Here is a 21,492-nt window from a genome sequence, read left to right as displayed (position 1 = left end):
AGGCAAATCTCCTTATTATTAGATTACACCAAACAACACAAATTACTAAAATTAAGATATTAATTCATATTATTTGTTGAAGTAATATATAAAAAATACATGGAGGTTAGATTAAAATAGAAAGTAAAAATAACTAATTCATATATGGAATTTTCTTCTTTAGTTTCAGAGTTTAGTTTAAGAAAAATCTAAGTGAATCCAACCTAAGTGATTGGTAATTCATTAGTTACTAATCACCATAGAATTTTTTATGTTTCTTTGGTGACACAGTAAGAAATTTGTAGGAAACTGTAACACATGCTAATAATGAATTTTATGTAAGATTTCACTCTAAGAACATAATAACATTGTTAATATTCAAGTAAAATTCATGGGCACATTTGTCTTTTGAATATATACATAATTTTCTATAATTGTTCACTTAAAAATCATGAAGACTGATAAATGTTTTGCTAAATTATCCATAACAAGGAGAAATGATCCAAATCAACAAAATTAAAGATGAAAGAGGAGACAATACAACAGACACTGAGGAAATTCAGAGACTCAAAGCTACGCTTTAAAATTCTATATCCCACCAACCTGGAAAACCTAAAAGAAATGAAAGAATGTTTAGATATATATGGCCTACCAAATTTAAATAATAATAATTTAAATCAACATAACATCTAGTCATATAAAAGCAGTATTTCTCCAAATTCTATTTGCAATAATAACACGCCAATTCCACAGCCAGACAAAGACTCAAAGAAAATTATAGGCCAACATCTCTGATGAACATAGATTACAAAAAAAAAAAAAAAGTCAGTGAAATACTTGCAAATGAATTCAGTCATGAGAAGGCTTTCCACCATGATCTGCATTTTTCCCAGAGATGCAAATTGTGACCATACATAAATCAACACACATAGTCTACCACATGAGTAGAATAAAAGTCATCTCATGAGAGGCAGAAAAGGCCTTTGAAAAAAAATCCAGCATTCCTTTATGATAAAAGTCCTGGAGAGACTAGGAACACAGGGAATATATATCAATGTAACTGTTAAATTAATTAAACGTTTTCATCCAAGTATATATTGAATGTTGAGCAATTTATCCTCATACTCCTCTCTTGCCCCTCCTCTCCTAATTTTCCACCTTGTTTCTCTAGAGTTTTTATATAGACACATACAAGGTCTTCTATAGCTATATACAATGAATAGATGAGACAAAATCAATGAGGTGAAAATATGCAATATTTGTCAACACGATTGTTTCCAGTTATACCTATTTTCCTGAAATTGCACAATTCCGTTCTTTATTTTGGCCAAGTAATACGTTTTCTTTTGCTGTTCCTCAGCTTTGGACACCTTTATGAGTTCTGTTACTAGGCTACCGTGAAAGAGTACTGCAGTAAACACTGACATACAAGTACCTCTGAGATCTGGTGGCTGGGTCACATGACAGATCCACTTGTAGGCTTTTGAAAAGTCTATAGATCTATATAATGGCTGGACTAGTTCACATTTCCAACAGCCAGCACACAAAGGTTCCAAAATGGGACATTTTTCTGAGTGCCAGCTTCCCAAATAATAACACCAAGAACTTTTATTAATTATTAAAGATTGGCCTTAGCTTTGGCTTGTTCCACAAATAGCTCTTAAATTAACCCCTTTATCTGTATGATGGGGAAAGGATAGGAGCTCCACAAGGACCAAACATATCTGGGCACAGAGTCTTTTCAGAGACTGACATTCAACCAAGGACCATGTATGGATATAACCTAAAACCTCTGCTCAGATGTAGCCTGTGGTAGCTCAGTAACCAATTGGTTTCCCATAGTGAGGGGAACAAGGACCATTTCTAACAGGAACTCAATGACTGGCTCTTTGACCTCCCCACCCCCCAAGGGAGGAGCAGTCCTGTTAGGCCACAGAGGAGGGCTTTGCAGCCAGTCCTGAAAATACCTGATAAAACAGGATCAGATGAATGGGGAGGAGGTCCCCTCTATCAGTGGACTTGGAAAGGGGCAAGGTGGAGATGAGGGAGGGAGGGTGGGATTGGGAGGGAATGAGGGAGCGGGACACAGCTGGGATACAGAGTTAATAAAATGTAACTGATAAAAAAATAAAATTAAATTTAAAAAAAAGAAAAAAAATTATTAAAGATTGGCCTTAGCTTTGGCTTGTTCCACAAACAGCTCTTAAATTAACCTCTTTATCTGTCTCTGACATGAACTCAGTGGCAGGCTCTCTGATCACCTGCCCCCTGGCAGATGCAGCTTTGGAAGGCCACAGAGAAGAATGATGTGGCCCGTCCTGATGAGACCTGATAGGCTAGGGTCAGATAGAAAGGGAGGAGGACCTCCCCTATCAGTGGACTAGGGGAGGGGCATGGGGGAATAAAGGGAGGAAGGGCGGAACTGGGAGGAGAAAAAGGAGGGGGCCACAGCTGGGATACAAAGTGAATAAATTGTAATAAATGATAATGATAATAATAAAAGAAAGAAAAAAATTAACCCTTTTATATTAACTGTGTTTTACCACATGATTTTTTACCTGTCAATTGCTTTTGTCCTGGCACTATTTCTGCCTCCATTTCTGGCTGTTGACTCTTCCTGTGCCTCTCATTCCTTTCCAGAGTTCCTATCTCCGCTAGAAGTCCTGCCTTCCTCCCTTGCATCACTATGGGTGTGTTCAGCTTTTTATTGAACTAATTAGAAGGTGTTGGAAGTATATGTTTACAAGACATTGGGGGGGGGGGGGGGGGGTGGCATTGTTGCTTAGCAGTTCCAAAGTCCACTCTGTACTCAGCTCTCTGCTGGCACAGAAATCAGCAATTGAATATTACAAAGACAGTCTTTACAGGTGAACAAAGATCACCCAACAAGGTTTCCTTTTGTACACCCCCTTACTGCCATTTGTTTATTTTCTTTTTTTCTCATTTACTCATTTTATTCACTTTACATCCTTGCAGCCCTTTTCTTCCTCCCCTTCCCCTTTTCCTCAACAAATACAGAGCTTCCTTTCCCATTCACCCCAGCTCATCAAGTTGATTAATGATTACCATTAAAACTGGGGTAAGGTGTAACCTCAATTTAGTTTTATTGGAGGGAGCACATGGGAGGTACAGGTGCATGCTCATGCGTGTGGATCTTTGTGGGGAGGTAAGAGAGTGCTTTACATGTTATTTCTCAGATATCATCTATATACATTATTGTATATCTCATACTCTCTGCTACTTGGCCCTCACCAAGTGGTTGGGCCTGATGGCCAGCAAGCCTCAAAGACACACAGTGCTGGGGCTCTACAAGAACATGACACTGTGGTTTCACTGTGTTGTGGGCACTGGACTCAGATCCTCATGTTAGCAAGAAAAAGAGTTTACTATCTAAACTTCTTCCTAAGTCCTCAATGAGTTTTTATTAATTTTTAATGATTTCTCTCACATTTTTGAGATTATAGTATAATTACCTCCATCTCCTTCCCTTTCTTTCATATAGACTCTCCCATATACCTCTCCTGGATCTCATGGCCTCTTTTCATTCATTGTTTTTACATATGTAAGTATGTATACATATATACATATTTCTTAATATATATGTACAACTTGCTCAGCATGTATAATGTTACCTCTATGTATGTTTTCATGACTGACCATTTAGTATTAGATAACCAATCAGTATTGTCTTCCCTAGGGAAGACTATTTCTCCCATTCACAGTAATACTCAGTTACCTGTTGAGGCCTCTGTCAAGATTAAGCTCAGCATACTCCAAAATTAAGTTTTAGATGAGAAGCTGTCACACCAAAGGGCACTGACTATATTATAATTTGGCAGTTTAAAAAAAAGATAGAGAGAGATGGTGCTATGTTGTCCTTTCTGAATTGAGTTCATTTTTCTCAGTTTGTTCTCTTTTTAAACTACTTTCCTTATATTCTAAAACATCTAGTAAAGTATTCCACTTTTCCATGACCCAATGCTTTTATGTTTGAAGAACACTTTTGTCCACCAAGAGTGATGATAAGAGTCATCCAGGCAATAGATACAGATATGAAAGAATAGTATGAGGTAGTTATGAACTCTTAGTCAACAACAGTTCCAACAGTTTCTATGGCATCTGGAATGACTGTAGCAGAAAATGCAACCATGTGCATAGACAAACTGGATCTCTAACAAATGGCAACCTCAGATTGCAGCCTTTGTAACCACTGAAATATTTCCTAACTACTACTCTTATATAGATCTCCTGGTCCTCTCAGTTCCAAACTTTTCTATAAACAAAGCTCATCCGTGTATCTAGGACCCCTACACACACACACACACACACACACACACACATTTTACAGAAATAAATTATACAGAGATGGATTGCTTAATCAGTAAATACTTTCCTTTAGTTTTATAGTTAGGCAAAAAAGCCTACACAATGCCTTAAGAATGATGTTGTAGACTAGAGAGCAGCTTGCTATTGCATTCGTCTGAACACCTCACCCATGAGAGATAAAAATTACACTGCACTCTCCATGTTGCCCACCAGCACAGACGCTCTGGATCCAGACATGTTGGGTCATTAAGGATGTGGGCATACTCACATAGAGGGAATCCGTTTTGTGGTAAAGGTGACATAGGGTTAGCGCTATTTACAGTTTGGTCCATAGCTCGGAAGAAAGAAGTGAATCTTCTTCTGTCTATGTCTCTTCCACCTTAGTACTGTGATGTGTAGAAAATGTGAAAAGAGGGCTAGCGAGATGGCTCAGTCAGTAAAGTGCTGGCTGCTCTGGCCTGAGGACCCCAGTTCAAATCCCCGACATCTACATAAAAACATGGGCATTACAGCATGCAGTTGTAACCCCAGCACTGGGAAGCTGGAGGCAGGAGGATTCCTGGAACTCACTAGGCAGTCAGTCAAGCCAAAGGAGTGAACTTAAGGTACATGGAGAGACCCTGTCTCAAAAATCAAGGTTGAGAAGTGACAGAGGAAGATGCCTAATGCTGACCTCAGACCTCTGTAAACATGTACACATGTGAGTACACTTACAACACAGACACACACAGAGACACACACACACACACTCAAGAGCGTGCAGAGAAAAATAAAGACCTAGGCAAAACACAGGAAATATGTGCATACAGATTTGACTATGAGGTAAATTGTCAGTCTCTTCCAGGGAAACATTATTCCTTCAGGCAGCCTGTGGGAGTCTTACCAAATGCTTGGCTTGGCATTCTTTACATACATATACAGTGAGTACATATACAGGTTCTTGAATGTTTCAAGTAATTTTAAGTGATGTTAATCCTATCTGTGTTAAATGAGGGAAAAAAAATCAATTCCATTGTTTTAGATTCCACACAAAAGAACAGCAGTCTGCCCCCTCTATCTTACTTAAGATATAGGTAAGGTCCTATATCTTACTATTGTCCTTCTCACTCAAGTCCTCAGTTTATGTTCAATAAGCTATTTCAGTTAACGAAAAGCAATCAAAAGTTGTAGTTTCCCCCAAATTATGTGAGAGTTACATCTGTGCTCTGAAATTCACACAGAACTGGATGTAAAACATGAGTCTCTAATCAGCCTTGTGTCTCATGAAGAGACTTGTAGGCTCTTTAGGCCTTGGTGTTTTTTATAAGGGAAATGGATCTATAGATGGCCATGTGGCTATGAAGAGTAGAGATAACAGTTCAATTGTATACAATAGTCTCAGTTTCAAAACTCCTTACAAGTTTTATATATAGTAATTCTATGTACCAATATAGATACATTTGTTCCTGTAAAATAAGAGTGGATATTTTTTATTTCCATTTAGAATGACAGCATGCTCAAAACCAAACACTCAAGTCAAACTGGACTCTGTTTTATACATGGAGAACTATGAGCAGTTTTCAAGTTAGCAGGCAGTATACAAAAAGATCCACAGTCAGAAATACAGCATCATTGATAACATCTGAAAGGCCCTTCCACGAAGTGATAATGCTGCCGCAGCAACCTGCTCCCTTTCATCACTATAAAAAACAACAACTGCAAATGACATCACAGGATGTCTAAAGGGATCATTTTCCTAAAGTATCAATGGCAGTTATTCCTGAAGCACCCTTTTCAAGATCAGCATAGGTTGCAATTATTAGAAAATAGTTGTTTTCATCCACAAAGGAAACAGCACAGCTTTCTAATAACACCAAGCGTTCACTCACAAAACAAATATTCAGAGTTCAAAGCTGACCTGGAGATTCTTCCTAAACCTGAAGCTAAAATGTTAAAATCACCAGGTATAGTCCCTCCCCTTGCAGATTTTATCTAGCTCCTCTCCTTGCAGACTTCACAGCTTCTTAATGATTAAAACGGTACGTTCCTTAAAAGGAAGAAAAGCGCATTTCTGTAGATTGAGTAATTTGAAAATGCCCCTTCATTTAACCCATTTTCTCTTTGTAGGGAATTTTATTATGGTGGGGTATTGTTTTCCCTGCAGAGGCAGCGAAAGGCTGGGATTCTAAGTGTTTTACACGTAGGCTACAAACTTCCTGGGTGGGGAGGATGAAATCAGTGTGATGCACCACCCGAGACAGGTATGAGCCAAGCAAACTTCCTTACACTGGGGTAAGGATGGATGTTTCCAATGAAGTCAGCAGGCTGCACAGCCCTATAGGCCTTGTTTATAAGAGCTGTACAAGTTAAATTATTGGAGAACAAATGCATTTTGTTTGAGTCAGTATGTCGCCTTCTTGTCTAGGCAGAGGGAAAAATGGATACCGAGACTGTAATCCTCTTGGAATAAAATCTTTAAACGCAAACATGATTGCCGTTGTAGACTGTTTAATCTGGTGATATTGTATTTCATTTCTGTTTTTGGAGAGGTTTGTTGATTTGAACATAGTGGGTTTGACTCCATGCTTATCTCAACTGTTTAGATAAGACATATTTGACTTTGGCAGGTGACAAAATCTAGGGTGTGGAATAAGAGGTAGAAAAAAACAGGCTGGCAAGCTCCCAGGTAGTGTTTATTTTAAGCATAGTGTATAGATGAGTAAATTGCTTCAGACAACTCACTGGACTTTGTGTAAAACACCCACTGTCTGCTGAATGTTTTCTGAAAAGGGGCACTGCACAGTGTCCTTTATTGGGCAGAACAGACTTCACCTTCTTGCTTAGGTAAACATTTACACTCTTGTAAAAGTGAGCTCAGTAAGTTCCCCTGAAAATAGGACCCTACCTCTGGGATCACATTTTTTGTTTTTTGCTCCCATTCGCTAGTATGCACTTTTAAAAAGTAAGAGTATTAAATTTTATTTCAAAAGTAAACATCCATATTGCCCAAGAAATATATATGTCTTACACCAAAATAACTTATACGCTGTTAATATTCATATGTTTCCGTCTAATTCTATATAAATTCACCCCACTTTCAAGGAAATTACAAGCAGAAAAGCTTGAATGTATAAACACAATAATTAACATTTTAGAGACAGAAACTTCTTTTGACATAATTCACCTAAATAGTAGCCTAAGGAGTGATGTCAGTAAATTTTAGTGTTTATATTTTATTTTGGCTGATACATTAAGGGAAAGAAAGAAACCAAAAAACATGACCAATGCAAGTTACAAACTCATAAAAAAGCAAAGGGAACTTAGCTGAGAATTGTTGATATACAACCAGGAAGTGTAAAGTTAAAACTAGACATGTATGGTAATCCTCTCACCATCTACAGAGGTGAACTCACCTAACTCATACTGTGTGCCTGGTTTCCCAAAACACACAAAACTATGCTAATCTTAACAGCAGTGGAATAGTTATTAGCTGCTTTGCACGATGTAAACCAAATGCTCAAAGGAACAACACAGGGGGGGTTTCTTTATTGCATGGTCATCCTTGCTGACCCCATGCTCTTTCAAAGAACATCACAATGGTGTCACCACACACTAGGCCAGCGACTTTATTATGTGGTGGGGAGCAAAAAAGAAAGTGGAAGCGATAGAGTGTTGGAATAATGGAAAGAATGCAGGCAGTAGGAATGAGTGAAACATCGACCCAAATGCCAACATCTCACTTTATAGAAGAGGAGGGCTAGTCTAACAACAACAACAACAACAAAAAGCATCTTAACATACACATAAGTTCAAATGAACATATTTCACTAATATGATCAAAGTTCCTAACACATTCTTTAAAAAATTTCACACTGTACCTTGATAACATTGGTATTTGAATGTCCTTTCCACCTCTTCCCAGATACCCACTGTCCACAGTCTTCTGCCGAATGCACATTTTGTCTTCATAACTTGCTGCTATCCTTATGTTCTTGAGTGTAGGGCTAGCCCCCAGAGTGTGGGCAATCTAACAGGGACTACTTCCCTGTTAGAGAGCTGACTCTCTGTACTTTGGCAGCTTTTATCTGCCAAGGTTCCTTAGCCATGGTATTTTGTGAACCTCTATCAACTTAGGGTAGGTTTCTGCATGGCTAGATGTTCTATAGGTCTTGTATAGCTAAGCACAGTGATTCAGAGTTCATGAGTGCTACAGCCTTGAATCCAGAAGCATCCCCTAACATATGGCAACTTGCCCTCTACCCTATCTCTCCTCCCTGATCATCTCACACCTACACTGTTAATGCTCACTCAAGCTCAACACTAGGATTCTATACGCTGTTGCTTTAGCAGAATATAGTGGTGTTACAGTTAAAAACTATGAGGAAAAACAATCACACACCATTTTTGCCAGCTTAAGCTGCTCACATAATCATGAAGTTGAGAATTTTCAGAGAAAGCCCAAGCCTAGAGCATAGTCCAGTATCTAGATCTCCCTAGTCCATAGCACAGCTACAATTTTTGTGCTGTTTCGGGATCCTGGGCATATCTGCCTGGACTTTTATGAAGAGAAGCAAATTACCTACATAGCAGAGTGTTTACTGCCATACACAGTAATGGTAGGCATTAGCTATTATTATCAGAAACTGCACGTCTTAACATTTGAGCCATAAAAAATTGCATGTGTCAGCCCTTCCAGATGACCTCCTCCAGCATTCCTCTCAATTCATAAATTCTCTTTACAGCCTAATTCATAAGGCCTCCACATTGTCATTAACAAGGCTAGCAAAACACTCTTTTAGGCTCTTTCATTTCCTATGAAGAGCCTAGTATTGTTCTCTGGTGGCTCAGGCATGGGCGGATAGGATTCTTCTGCAGTCCATCAAAAAAGCAACAAAAGTCATAAAGGGACACTGGAGTGTGGCTATTTGTGATAAGTCTCTCTCTCTCTCTCCAGTGTATTTTCGTAGACTAAGTAAAATGTAACTAATTTAAATTAAATTATGTAGAATGCTCACCTAGGGTCCTTCTCAGAATTAAAACAACAATAAAACCTTAATTCATTAGTCTTAAAATGTGTATGCCGAATTTGGTCTGAAAACACCACTGGATAAGTAGCATTTGAAAATAATATATATATACATTATATATATATATATATATATATATATATATATATATATATATATAGTTATAGTTATAGTTATTGAGAAAATGCAAAGCCATTAGCAGTATAAGCCATACTGTCACCACAGTCCTGCCACAAGACACAATGCCATTACATCACTGTGGTGTCTTACCCTCTTAGTCTGATGGGAGCCTCATGAGCTTTGGGGAACAGCTGTGGCTGTATTTCCAGGATGCACCTTGTAGGAATAGGGCATTGTGGCTCACTAAAGAAATATGTAGAACAGGGTTTCAATCTCTTCTCTCTCACTTCCAGCAATATCAGATCCTGGGGTGGGGGAGTTTGGAAGCCCTGCAGGCATCCAAGGCATGGCCATGCAGAAGAAACACTTGTTCACGTGCAGAGCTTACCAAAGAAGCCAGTTTTGATATACAAACACGACTTGAATCCCCAGTCTTTTTTTTTTTTTTTTTGGTAATGCTCTCAAAAATTGAGTTACACAAAATAACAACCAAGCCCACCTTTCCTCACGAATGCTACAAAAGGGCTGTTTTAGTGACAGTCACCCCTTCATAAATAGAGGCTCAAGAGTCAAGTTAGTGTAACTAATATGTTCTCTCTATGTTCTCTAGCTCAGATTCATGCTTTGCCTCCATGTGTGCCCCCCCCCGGTCCAGGGCATGTTGCTACCACCCAATGTCTGTAGCATACAATAAAGTGTTACAGGAATGTCAATGCCCTAAACTGCAGTGAGCTCAGTGAAAAAAATAAAATCTACAGTACAGCAAAAATAAGCACACAAATACATGATGTATAATTCATATAGGAAATGCAACAAAGAGAAAGAATACAGACTCACAGTTTAGCAAACTAAAAGTTCTATGTTCCTTCTGCCCATAAAAGTATAATCAAGAAGTTCAACTGTCCGAGTATCATAAAAACGTGAAAAAAAAAAAAAAGTCATCTTTGAGGCTTTTTCCTGAGCCAGTAAGAAAAGACTTAACAATAACTGTTTTCCCTTGACTCAATAATCTATGTGTAGCTTAAAATGATGTATGAGGTCCTTCTTTTGTGAGAAATAACTCTGGGCAATGAACTTTATTTTAATTTAAGGCATATTCTGATATTGAATTTCTGAAAGTAGGTTTTAATGAAAGCATACTATCTCACATGTCTTTCTCTCCATCCGCTACAAGGCTACAATTGATGCAAAGGTTACCACGGGCCCGCTGCAGCCTACCTCTTCTCAAGTTTCTATTTCTAACTGACTTTGCATTTCAATGAAAACCATTCACTCCACTATCCAAGAGCATTTACTGCCATTTTAATGTCTCAATAAATATAATAAACAGGTCTTAAAAGTCTATATCCCATGTGAGCAAAAGCCCTTCAAGGTTAGAAAAAGAAGGGGAGGGGGGGATGAAGCAATGTCTAAGCAAAGCCTTGTAAACTTCAGTTTCATAAAGTAACCAGACACTGCAAAACCTAGTGGGAAAACACAACATTGCCCACATTGAACCCAATTTTTTGAGAGCATTACATACAAAAATAAACAAATGATTATGGATAAACTTTCTTTTGGTAGTTAATAGGCAAGTGAAGAAAAAAAAAAAAACCCTCTGTCTCTGAAAAATGAAACTAGAATCTGCATGAAAAAGACCTGGAGTTTGTAACCTACAATTTGTTTATAGAAAGTTTTGCATGAAAAACATGATTCAGTGGCAGCGACGCAGGGTACAGGAACTACCCCATGGGCACGTTACCTAAACACATGTGAAATGTCATCATAAAAACAATCCTTCAGAGCTCCAGGGGTTCAGAAAAAGCCCTTGCAGATTTTTATTTTTATTTTATTTTATTTTATTTTATTTTATTTTATTTTATTTTATTTTATTTTATTTTATTTGCTATTTAAGAAAGCATTCTGATGTGTTTTACTCACAACTTGAAACCACAGTGACTACCAGGAAGAATAAAATACCACAAGGAGCAATGGAAGCTTCTGTCTGTGTCACTGCTTAGAGAGTCTCCTCACGTCCCACCCTGAGCCTCATTTCCTAACAAAGCCAGAATTCATTTGACTGTTCCCTTCGCATGCCACCCAGAGCCAGGAGCTATGCATGTGAAGTGCGGCTGACTCACACAGCACCGAGACAATGTTTAAGAAACCACACAATTATGGGAGCACTCAGCCTTTTAAGTTTCCAAAACAAACTGCTCTCCTTAGAGATAAAACATCATCCAAAGATACAGCTGTGCTCAACTTCTAAGAGCCACTGATGTAAATAATTCTCATATTTATCTTCATTCAGAAAACACAAATGGGGATGACCCCATACTAAATTCAGCATTTCTGCAACATTGGTTGAGAATGCAAATGACAGCTGCTCCCTCTTGTTCCCAAACTCCACAAGAAAGAATTGGCCTTGCTTGATCCTCCCACCTCCACAGCAAAGGTTTTCAGGAAAAGTTATTGAGCACAACTAAGAAAAAATAGTCTACATTTCCGCTCCTGTTGCTGGCATGGGGTCTCTGTTTCAAACACATTCAAAGTCTATGGATCTCTATCATTTCCTAAGAAGGAGAGAATGGAATGTGATTCAGGGTTTAATTATGTGTTGATAGATAAGAAATCTTGGAGAGTTTATTATAAAGAGTAAGCTGAGAATCAGAATATGATGATCTGATTTTCCCAGGTGTACTCAGCATGGGCCAGGGGGAGAAATGGAATTCAAAGCTGTCTCAATCCCTTTGGGCTCCCCTGACAAAATGCCACTGACTGAGTGGCTTAATGAAATGCATTTTGTTTTCTCACAGTTCTACAGGATGGAAGGAAGCCCAACGCTGGAATACTGAGAGATGCTGGGGGTGTTGCTCTATTGACAAAATGTTGTCCAAGCATCACTGTAGCACAGGATTAGATCCGCAACACCTCATACAACAGTCAGGTACAGCAGACCTGTAATCCTGGCACTCAGTAGGGAGCTGCAGACAAGATGCTCTCACTTGTATACTGAGTTTGTGGCTCACTGTACAACATGAGACCCGATCTCAAAAACAAACAAACAACGACAGAACAAAGCAATGGTGCTAAAGGCTCAGGCTCACTTATAGATTGTAGACAGCTACCTATTTGTGCCTCCTTGCTGTGTCACACAGGGGGTGGGGGATGAGGGGAGATGAAATAAATGTGGAACACTCTGGAATAGGGGTCTCATCTTCAAGAACTACTAAAGGTCATTGCTCCCAAATACTATGACATTGAGAACGAAATTCAACATACGAATCTGACACAAACATGAAGTCTACAACAAAATCCAAGCACCTAGCCCTACAATCTCTTCTCTAATCACTGTTACCTGGGACTAGGGAAAAGCTTTTTAAAAATTCGTGAAAGTAGTGGTACTGACATTAAAAAAAATGCTATAGATGTCAAAAATTAAAAAAAAAATACTGAAAGCAAACATTCCAAGGACTAGACTAGGGTAAACCATTCATTCCTCTATGATCTATGGGCAACTGGAAACCAGGGAAAGGTCTGGCACTTTGTACTCGGTGTACCATACCTATCTTGTAAGCACTTAGAATTTGCTTTCCATCATTAGTAACTTTGCTCTCTGGCTTAGTTATTTCCCTGTGGTGTGTGATAAAATACCTGACAAGAGCAGCATAAGGGAGAAGGGGTTTAGAGTTCAAAGGGATACTGCAGAAAATCCATTGAAGCAGGTAAGGCAGGAAAAGCTCAGAGGCTGAACAAGGCGGCTGGTTGCTTACATTCCATCTGCACTCCAAAGCAGACAGTAAACAGAGTGGGGCTCAACACCAAGCCTTACAGCTCCTCACCCCAACCCCCAGTGATTCATTCCACCAAGGCTCGTCCTCTTAGGGAGCCTACAACTACATCGAACAGCTACTGTTACCAGGGACCAAGTGTTCAAATACAGGAGGCTTTGGAGGACATTTCACATTCAAACCACACCAGTCATGATGGCTTTTTCCATACTTTTAGTTTCTAAACTTGGTTCCCCCCAGGACAAGAAACTTCATTTGGGAGTACAGTCCCAGACACTTTTTAAACATTTTTTTCTCATGTAATTCACATGTTAAAATAATTTATAATTTCATTTTCCTAAAATGAATAAGATTGTAGAACCATCAATACTCTTAGAATGTAAATAGTATTGAGGCCAGTAAAATGTCTCAGAAGGTAATAAATAGTGCCCCGGCAGGTAAGAGTGCCTACCACAGAACCCTGATGGCATGGGTTTGATTCTCACAATCAAATCAAATTCTGAAAGATGTCCTCTGACCTCCTACATGTACACACACACACACACAGACACACTACTGCCAGGTGTAGTAGCATACCTGGAAAAATCCTAACACTCTTACAATTGAGGAAGAAAGACTAGAAGCTCAAGGCCAATCTGGACTTCATAGTGAGATCTATCTTACACAAATAAGCAAAGAATATATCTAGACAACTTATTAATATTTCTCTCTACATATACAGATGAGTATGCATATATATATACACACATATATATACACATACACATATAAACACAATATGTCTTACACATACACATACACACACACACACATACATACACACTGTATAAAGTATTCAAGCAATCATAGGCCTCAGATAAAAAAATGAAAATGACCACAATCTGAGTTAGAAAGATGGTTCAGGATCCATGAGTGTGTCGTGTTCTTCCAGAGAACTTAGCACTTACACTGGGTAGCTCACAACCACTGTAATTTCAATTCTGGGGAATAAGAAACATCTTTTTGTCCTCTACTCATATACACACAGTCACATACAGACAGGCACAGACATACACATAAAACTGTGGATGAAAAAATTGAAACAAAGCTTTAACAGCAGAATTAATATTTGGTGAGGAGAAAAACTTTAAAGAAAACCACATCCCCCCCCCTTTATATAACCATGATCTAATTGCACATCATAATTTTTAATGCAAGTCTCGGTAGTTTACATCATTACCATTTATTTCCTTTTTATCAGTTAGGCTTAAGCAAGACAGAACTTCCATTCAGAAAGGACATAACCTAGCATTTATAGCTCACATGTCTACAACTTAAGTTAGCTTCAGACAGGGTAAACATTAAACACAAGAAGGGACCAAGACCATTAATACCTTGGGCTAGGCATCCCTGCAGAACACCAAACCTCTTTATACCTATTGACTCTAACTAAGTATGGTTAGAGTCAATAGGTATATATTAGGTACCCCCTGCCCGAATATCTATAATCAATTCAAACTTTGTAAAGGGTTGTAGACTATGAAAGTATCCATGCATCAGTTCAAGCTTCAACTCTAGGGGCAAGCAGTAGCCCTTCAGTAAAGCCTACAAACAGCTGCCCAGTACCATGTAGGAAAAATCCACAACCAGAAACAGCTAACACAGAAAAAGCTGATCTAGTTCCATCTAGATTAAAGCTTTAAAATATCAAAGCACTGGGCCCACCCAAATGTTTTACAAAACTTTGCATACAAATGTCTACCATTGGATTGCATTGGTGAGACCAGTTTTTCAAAATACATGGATTAGCTAAAATCCCTTAACACTTGTCTACCACAATCCTCTTCCTCTAGAGTCAAAAATCTCTGAGACTACAACCTGGATATCTGAGGATGCTGCCTGAGGCTCAGGATCCAGACATACAGGCTGCATTTGATTTATAAATGTCTGGTGTAGATTAAAGGGTCGTAGACTCTCCTTCCATGATGTGCTTATATCTGTGGAGAATGATTTCATCAAAGGTCAGAAGGACAACAAGTTAAGCAGCTTCACATTTACAAAGTGCATTTTAACTGGATTTATTCTTGTTGATCGATAAACACTTGTTTAATATTTATCAGTATTGTGGAAAAAAAAATAGTTCTGAAGCCTGCTTCAGTTTGATCTCGTAGCAGAATGACATTCCTATTTTATACTCATTATCTAAGGATATTATTTTTTACATGTATTTATCTGTGGATGTGGTGGGGGGGCTAGACTACAGATAGACTTGGGTTCTCTCTACTTTTCTGCCTTTGGCCTTACAAGTTGCATAAGACACTTGTTACATGGGACAGAACGTGACACAGTGATGGTAATAAGACTGTGATTAGAACCTGGAGACATGGCTCAACCGCTAAAAGCGATTGTTCTTGCAGAGAACCTGGGTTCAACTCCTAGCACACGGAAGTGGTCCACCACACTCTATTACTCTATTTCTAAGGGATCTTATCCACTCCTCAGACCTCCATGGGCCCCAGGCATGAACATAGTACACAGAAATACATGCATACAAAACACTTGTTTCTATAAAATAAAATAAATCATTTTAAAAAGATTACAGTTATACCTTAACATCTAGAATGTCAGTCTTAACCCTCATCCCTTTCACAACAAGCCACTTTAGAGTAGAATCCTGACAGAGAAAAGTCAATACTAGATTCTCTAGCATTTTGACAGGAGAAAAAAAATAAATAAATAAAACCAGTTCTAGTAGATGTAAGTGAGGTAATGCAGGCCCAAATTTTTAACCCTCTGTATGTAAAAGTTATGAATGCTGGATGCGGTAGGGAATCTATCACACAACTTCTAACTTGGTCTTCAGGGGAAAGCAAGCATTTTGGCGGGCAAAGCAGCTCTGCAGCATGTTATCCCTGAAAAAGTCCCCTCTGGTTTGGGTTACCCTTTTAAACAGTACTATATATTTCACCGTAGAGATACCAGCACTGTCCGTGGGAAACATGCAATCTAGGGAAGTAGCATGTCTGAGGGGAAAAGAGCAGGCCTGTCTGATGAAGAGGCTTGAGCTTATCTTTACTCGGATCCATCAGTGAGCAGCCATGTGACCAAAAACCTCTCCACCAAAATAACTCACGTTTTTCATTTAGGATACTGAAGACCTGGATAAATGTAGTCACTTTCATATCCAAAAAAACCAATGATGGTGACATTTCTATAGAGTTCTCAGTGGAGGTAGATCCTGGAAGTGAAATGTACTGTAGGACCTGGGAAAGGCCCCTGTCTAACTTCATACTGTACATAGGGTACAGCTACTTCCTTGTTCGGATGTGAAAGCAGCCAAGGTTTTAGAGAGTGGGTTATCCAGGGCTTCGGAGGGGCTCAAACACCCCCTTCACATCCTAATAGGATAAAGTGTATGCATAATTCTGTGTGACCCTTCAACTACTGACGTTCACGCCATGTTACTGTTGGAATTGCATGTTAAGCAAGCAAATTTTCAATGAACTCTCGCTGGCTGTACCACAGACACAGATGTCAGGCGGACTCCTTTGTTCATAAGGTTCTCATTATTAGCTCAACCCGAGCTGAATATTTGACTGAAGGAAAAGACCATATCATTATTTTCAGATTTCATTCTATGACTTAACTGGGCTACATCTGCCAGCTTCAGAAACACCAAGTGCTGATTGGCGCCAGCCTTGGCGTTCTCTTCTGTGACTATTACCCCAAATGTCTCAGCCCGAGGAAGCCTCCTCACCATCAAAACAATGTAATAAAAACGAAAATTCTGATTAAGAGTTACTCATCAATTGACAGGGTATGCCACGCTAGTGCTATTTATGAATTATACCCCATGAGTTTTAGGACGAACAAACAGACTCTGCATTCACAAATGGGCAAACTAGAAAGCCAGTAACCATTTTCATGATTTATGAGCTCTGTGTTATACTTGAAACCATATTTCTTTAATACGTAAATTGGCATGCCTTTGAATAACTCAATCTGCTTTAAATCTATTCTAAGGCTCTGGGCAGCACAAGGGAGATTTAAAATACTTATATTTAATTCTTCTACTCATCTTTGGGCCATCTCTCAGCATACAGATGATAGGAAGCTACAACGTAAGAATACTTGTCAAGTATAAGTCAGAATGCATTGCAATCCTGACACCAAAGCCATTTAGAAAAATGACACAAATCACACAAATTTCAATCATAAACCATTTTATAAGCCCACTAAAATGTACATTAAAACAGCATAAAGGAATAATGGCTTCCATGTGTCTGGGCATCATCATTAATAATGCCAATCAGCAAGGATAACTTGAAATCACCTTTGCTGATGATTAGAAAAGGCATTTCAGGGGCTGAAGAGATAGATTAGTGGTTAAGTGTACTTATTGCTCTTTCATTAGAACCTGAGTTTGGATCCAAGAACCCAGGTCAGGTGGCCCTTACATGCCTTTAACTCTATATCCAAAGAATCTTTTGCCCTTTTCTGGCTTACTCATACACACACACACACTCACACACAAACACTAAAACAATAGGTAAATAGATAGATAGATAGATAGATAGATAGATAGATAGATAGATAGATAGATAGATAGATAGAAAGGTGGATAAAGCAAGTCTGTCTTTCTATATTAGAAGAAACTGGGGTTCATGATATAGTTGCTCCAAATGCCTGGGAAAATGGCCAGTTTTCTACATGAGAGTCATATGCTTAATGAAGCTGCTTTATTCTTTCAGTATCTTGCAGAATCTTAGAACAGGAGGACCTAAGAGAACTTACCCTATATTCCACCCCATGTTTTATGTTTGCTTGTATTTATTTATTTATTGGTTTGTTTTTGGTTTTGGTTGGTTGGTTAGTTTAGTTTTTTTGAGACAGGGTTTTCCTGTGTAGCCTTGGCTGTCCTGACTTTGTAGACCAGGATGACCTCAAACTCACAGAGATCCACCTGCCTCTGCCTCCCTGAGTGCTGGGATTAAAGGTGTGTGCCACCATGGCTCCAACATTTTAAATACATCTCAGACAAATGGTTCTTCAGCCTCTTGAAATGCCTGTTTTTAGTTCATCATTAAGTACAGCAATCTGGTTCTCTAATTGGCATTTCTAATCCCAAGAACATCTTCAAAAGAGCAAATCAGCAAGTAACTTCTGAAACTCTCATACTGGGTGGTACCAGTCTGGTTTAGAACTTTGGGCTCCTATTTGCATTATGCTTCTATATCAGGCACCTGAGACTGAAGGTTCAACTAATTCTTCTCTCTTGGGGCTTTCTTCTCTGACTATTTTCAATGACTAGGAACTTCACTATCTGGTTCACATTAGTGTTTACTAGTAACTTCTGCAAGGTGGCATTCAGATACGATCTAACTAGTTACAGAGCCAGTGGGACTCATGCTTCATATGATACCAAATTAAAATTTTTATAACAACAGACTATTTGTGCAACAGACTTGTGACCACACTATTTGTGTTATGAAATGTTAATTGCCCTCTCCCCCATCCCCAGTCATGGTGGTCTTTGAATTAGGAATGAGAGTCTTTGAGGTTGATTAGACGTTGAGAGTCCATCCCTCAGGAATGAGATTTTTTTTTTTTCATGAACAAAAGGCATGAGAGCTCATTTAGCTTCCTTCTCCACAAGCTGAACACAAGCAGAAAATGATTCTCTGAATTCCAGGACGGGACTCTCACCTGAGTCTAACCATGATCTTCACCCTGCAGCTTCTAGAACTATCAGAAATAAATTCTCTTGTTTAAAAGCTACCCAGTCTGCATGGTATAAAAAGAGTAAACAAATAAATAAAAGCTACCTAGTCTCATGCTTTTTTATTGCCACAAAAGAACAGATTCAAAACATCCTGTGAAAATTTAGACTTTTAAGAAGATATAAAACAGGCAGAAAATTTATATTAATAGTAACCTAGCGGGGGAAAAAAAAAAACTGCATGAAATAAAATGCTCCAGTTACGCTAAGTCCATGAATACAGTAAAGGTTGAAAAACACTTCTAGAAAGTATCACAAAGTTTATCCCAAAATGTTAGTATGAAGTGACTGCATTTTAAGTTTTTTTTACAACTTACCATGTTGTATGTCTTTCATATCTAAGTGAAGACTAGACATTAGAATTCCTACTGCTTGTGATCTTTTGTTGCTAAGCAACTTGACAACCTGTTCAGGAAAGAGGAAAATGAGAAACATTAACTTAAACTCTAATACAATGAGTAACATTTTAAAATCCTAAGTGAATCTCAGTCCTGTTCTCTGCACTTTCTTTATAATCTGCAGTTTCTCTTGCATGATAACTACACCCCAGTCACTCAGCAGCTTCCTGCTTTCCCAAAAGTTATCTCCTTTAAAATTAGCTACATAGTCTCTATCTGGCCAAGCTCCTAAGAATTGGCCAAACGTCCAGCCAATGTCTCCTTCTTAACTTTATATCTCAGAATAAGGGAACCACTATTCTCCATCCTTCTACAAAAGCTAAAAAACCAGGTATCAATCTAGATAGTTCCCTCTCCTCTGTTTGTAGAAAATAGCAGGCAGGAATCAAGTCAGTCAAGGGTAATTTTCCTGTGTCTTCTGAAGCTGTGCTCTCCATCTCAATGCCAGCATTGACTTCTATGTTACATTTTGCACAGATCAAAGCAAAAAGTCTGTACTTGATTCCCCCAGTTTGGTTCAGTGTTCTTTTTATTTTTTAATATTTTTGTTGTTGTTGTTGCTGTTAAGTGTTCTTTAACTGGCTTCTTTACACAGTGGTTCATGACCTTCACCACAAAATATAAAAATGTAGGTTCCCTGGGCTGTAAATGAAACCCACTTACTAGGAAATCTGGGGATACGGTATGATCACTATTTTGAGAATCTCCTAAACAATTCTAGTATCACGGATAGAGACCCATCCTTCCCATTCACCCCCCACACCTAGGTCCAATATCCTTCTAAAATGCTGGAATCTACTTGTTGTTCTTTGATTTTTAACCTTTGTGAGTGTGATTGGCTCTTGTTTAGAGAGGAAGCTCCATAATTCCTTCCCAAAACTTGCCCTGTCTATTTTGTTTTAGAAACGCTTGATTCCAAGCTTTAATGCACATTCTAATAAATAAGACAGTGGAAATAATTACTGGCATCAGCCAGAAGAGAACAGAAGAAGACAGAACTCTTAAAGAACAGACGTCACAGTCCCTCAGTGTAATAAAACCAATGTCTGAGTTATGAATCTCTTCATCTGTCTTTATCCAACATCCTGGAGAACAAGAATCCAAAGTTCTCGAGCTGGAACATCCTTAGAACCCAGTGAGCAAAGGTATGAGAGAAAGACACATAGTCAGATCCTCAAGGACTCAGCCAAAAAGTAAAAACACAGAACTAACACATCTGAAAACCACAGAATTAGGCCATACAATCAGAATTTTAAAAGGATTCAGTTAATGGCCTTACAACAATGATTTCCTAAGACTTCCCCAGTAGGAAGGAAGGCTGTAGAGATTAAGAACATAGACTCTGCATAAACAAAGCAGTTTGCCTCGCCCTGTAATTGCACTGAATTATCCGGGATCTTCTGAAAAAAGATTCCGAGTCCCAAGTCGGCCCAAGCTACCAGATGATGCCATTCCAAAGTTCTCCTATTTCCACCCTAATACATTCTAGAAGACAACTCCAATACTATAGTACTATAGGGCCAACTATTCACAAACGAAACAAAACAAAACAAAGAAACTGACAAGAATGACAACAACAAAAACTGTAGCAGCAAAAGCAGCAACAGCAGCAGCAGCAGCTTCAGAAAGCTGTGGTGGGACTGGCCAAGTGCTGAGGCACTGGGACCGCAGCAATGTGCCTTGGAAGCAGCGTGTGTGTGAATAACACTAAGAGGAAACTGTGGGAAGCTAAATGTACAGCACAGATATAGTTTGGCATCTCTCATCTCAGAGGGATCCACACCATCCACTGAGTATTAATTCAAATACTACACTAAGGGAGAAAACAGATACATGTATTACTTCATTTAATTCTACAAAGGGATTACTGTATTTTTCTTCTGCTCCTGTAATTAAAAAAAAAACAACAAACAAACAAACAAACAAACAAAAAACATCAGACACCTATGAATGGAGAGGAATCCTTTGGTAGTTGTAAATGGTGCGTTTTGTTTTTTTGGTTTTTTTTTTTAGATTTTTTTAATTTATTTTTAAATCTATTACAGTTTATTCACTTTGTATCCCAGCTGTAGCTCCCTCCCTCATCCCCTTCCTTGTGCTCTCCCAATCCCACCCTCCTTTCCTCTTCTCCTCCC

The 21,492-nt window shown here is 38.6% G+C and overlaps 1 protein-coding gene across 1 annotated transcript in view; it reads right to left on the bottom strand.

Annotated features, from left to right (window-relative positions):
* Positions 1 to 21,492, bottom strand: part of Fmn2 (formin 2) — a 302,407-nt gene that overhangs the window by 148,310 nt on the left and 132,605 nt on the right. Inside the window, exon 7 of the mRNA XM_055608481.1 lies at positions 19,277 to 19,364. Coding sequence (XP_055464456.1) covers positions 19,277 to 19,364 — 88 coding nt within the window. The remainder of the gene's footprint in view (positions 1 to 19,276; positions 19,365 to 21,492) is intronic.

This window comes from Psammomys obesus, unplaced genomic scaffold, assembly GCF_907164565.1.
Source record: "Psammomys obesus unplaced genomic scaffold, mPsaObe1.curated_primary_1811, whole genome shotgun sequence".
NCBI lineage: Eukaryota > Metazoa > Chordata > Mammalia > Rodentia > Muridae > Psammomys > Psammomys obesus.
This window is presented reverse-complemented; position numbering and strand designations above follow the sequence as displayed.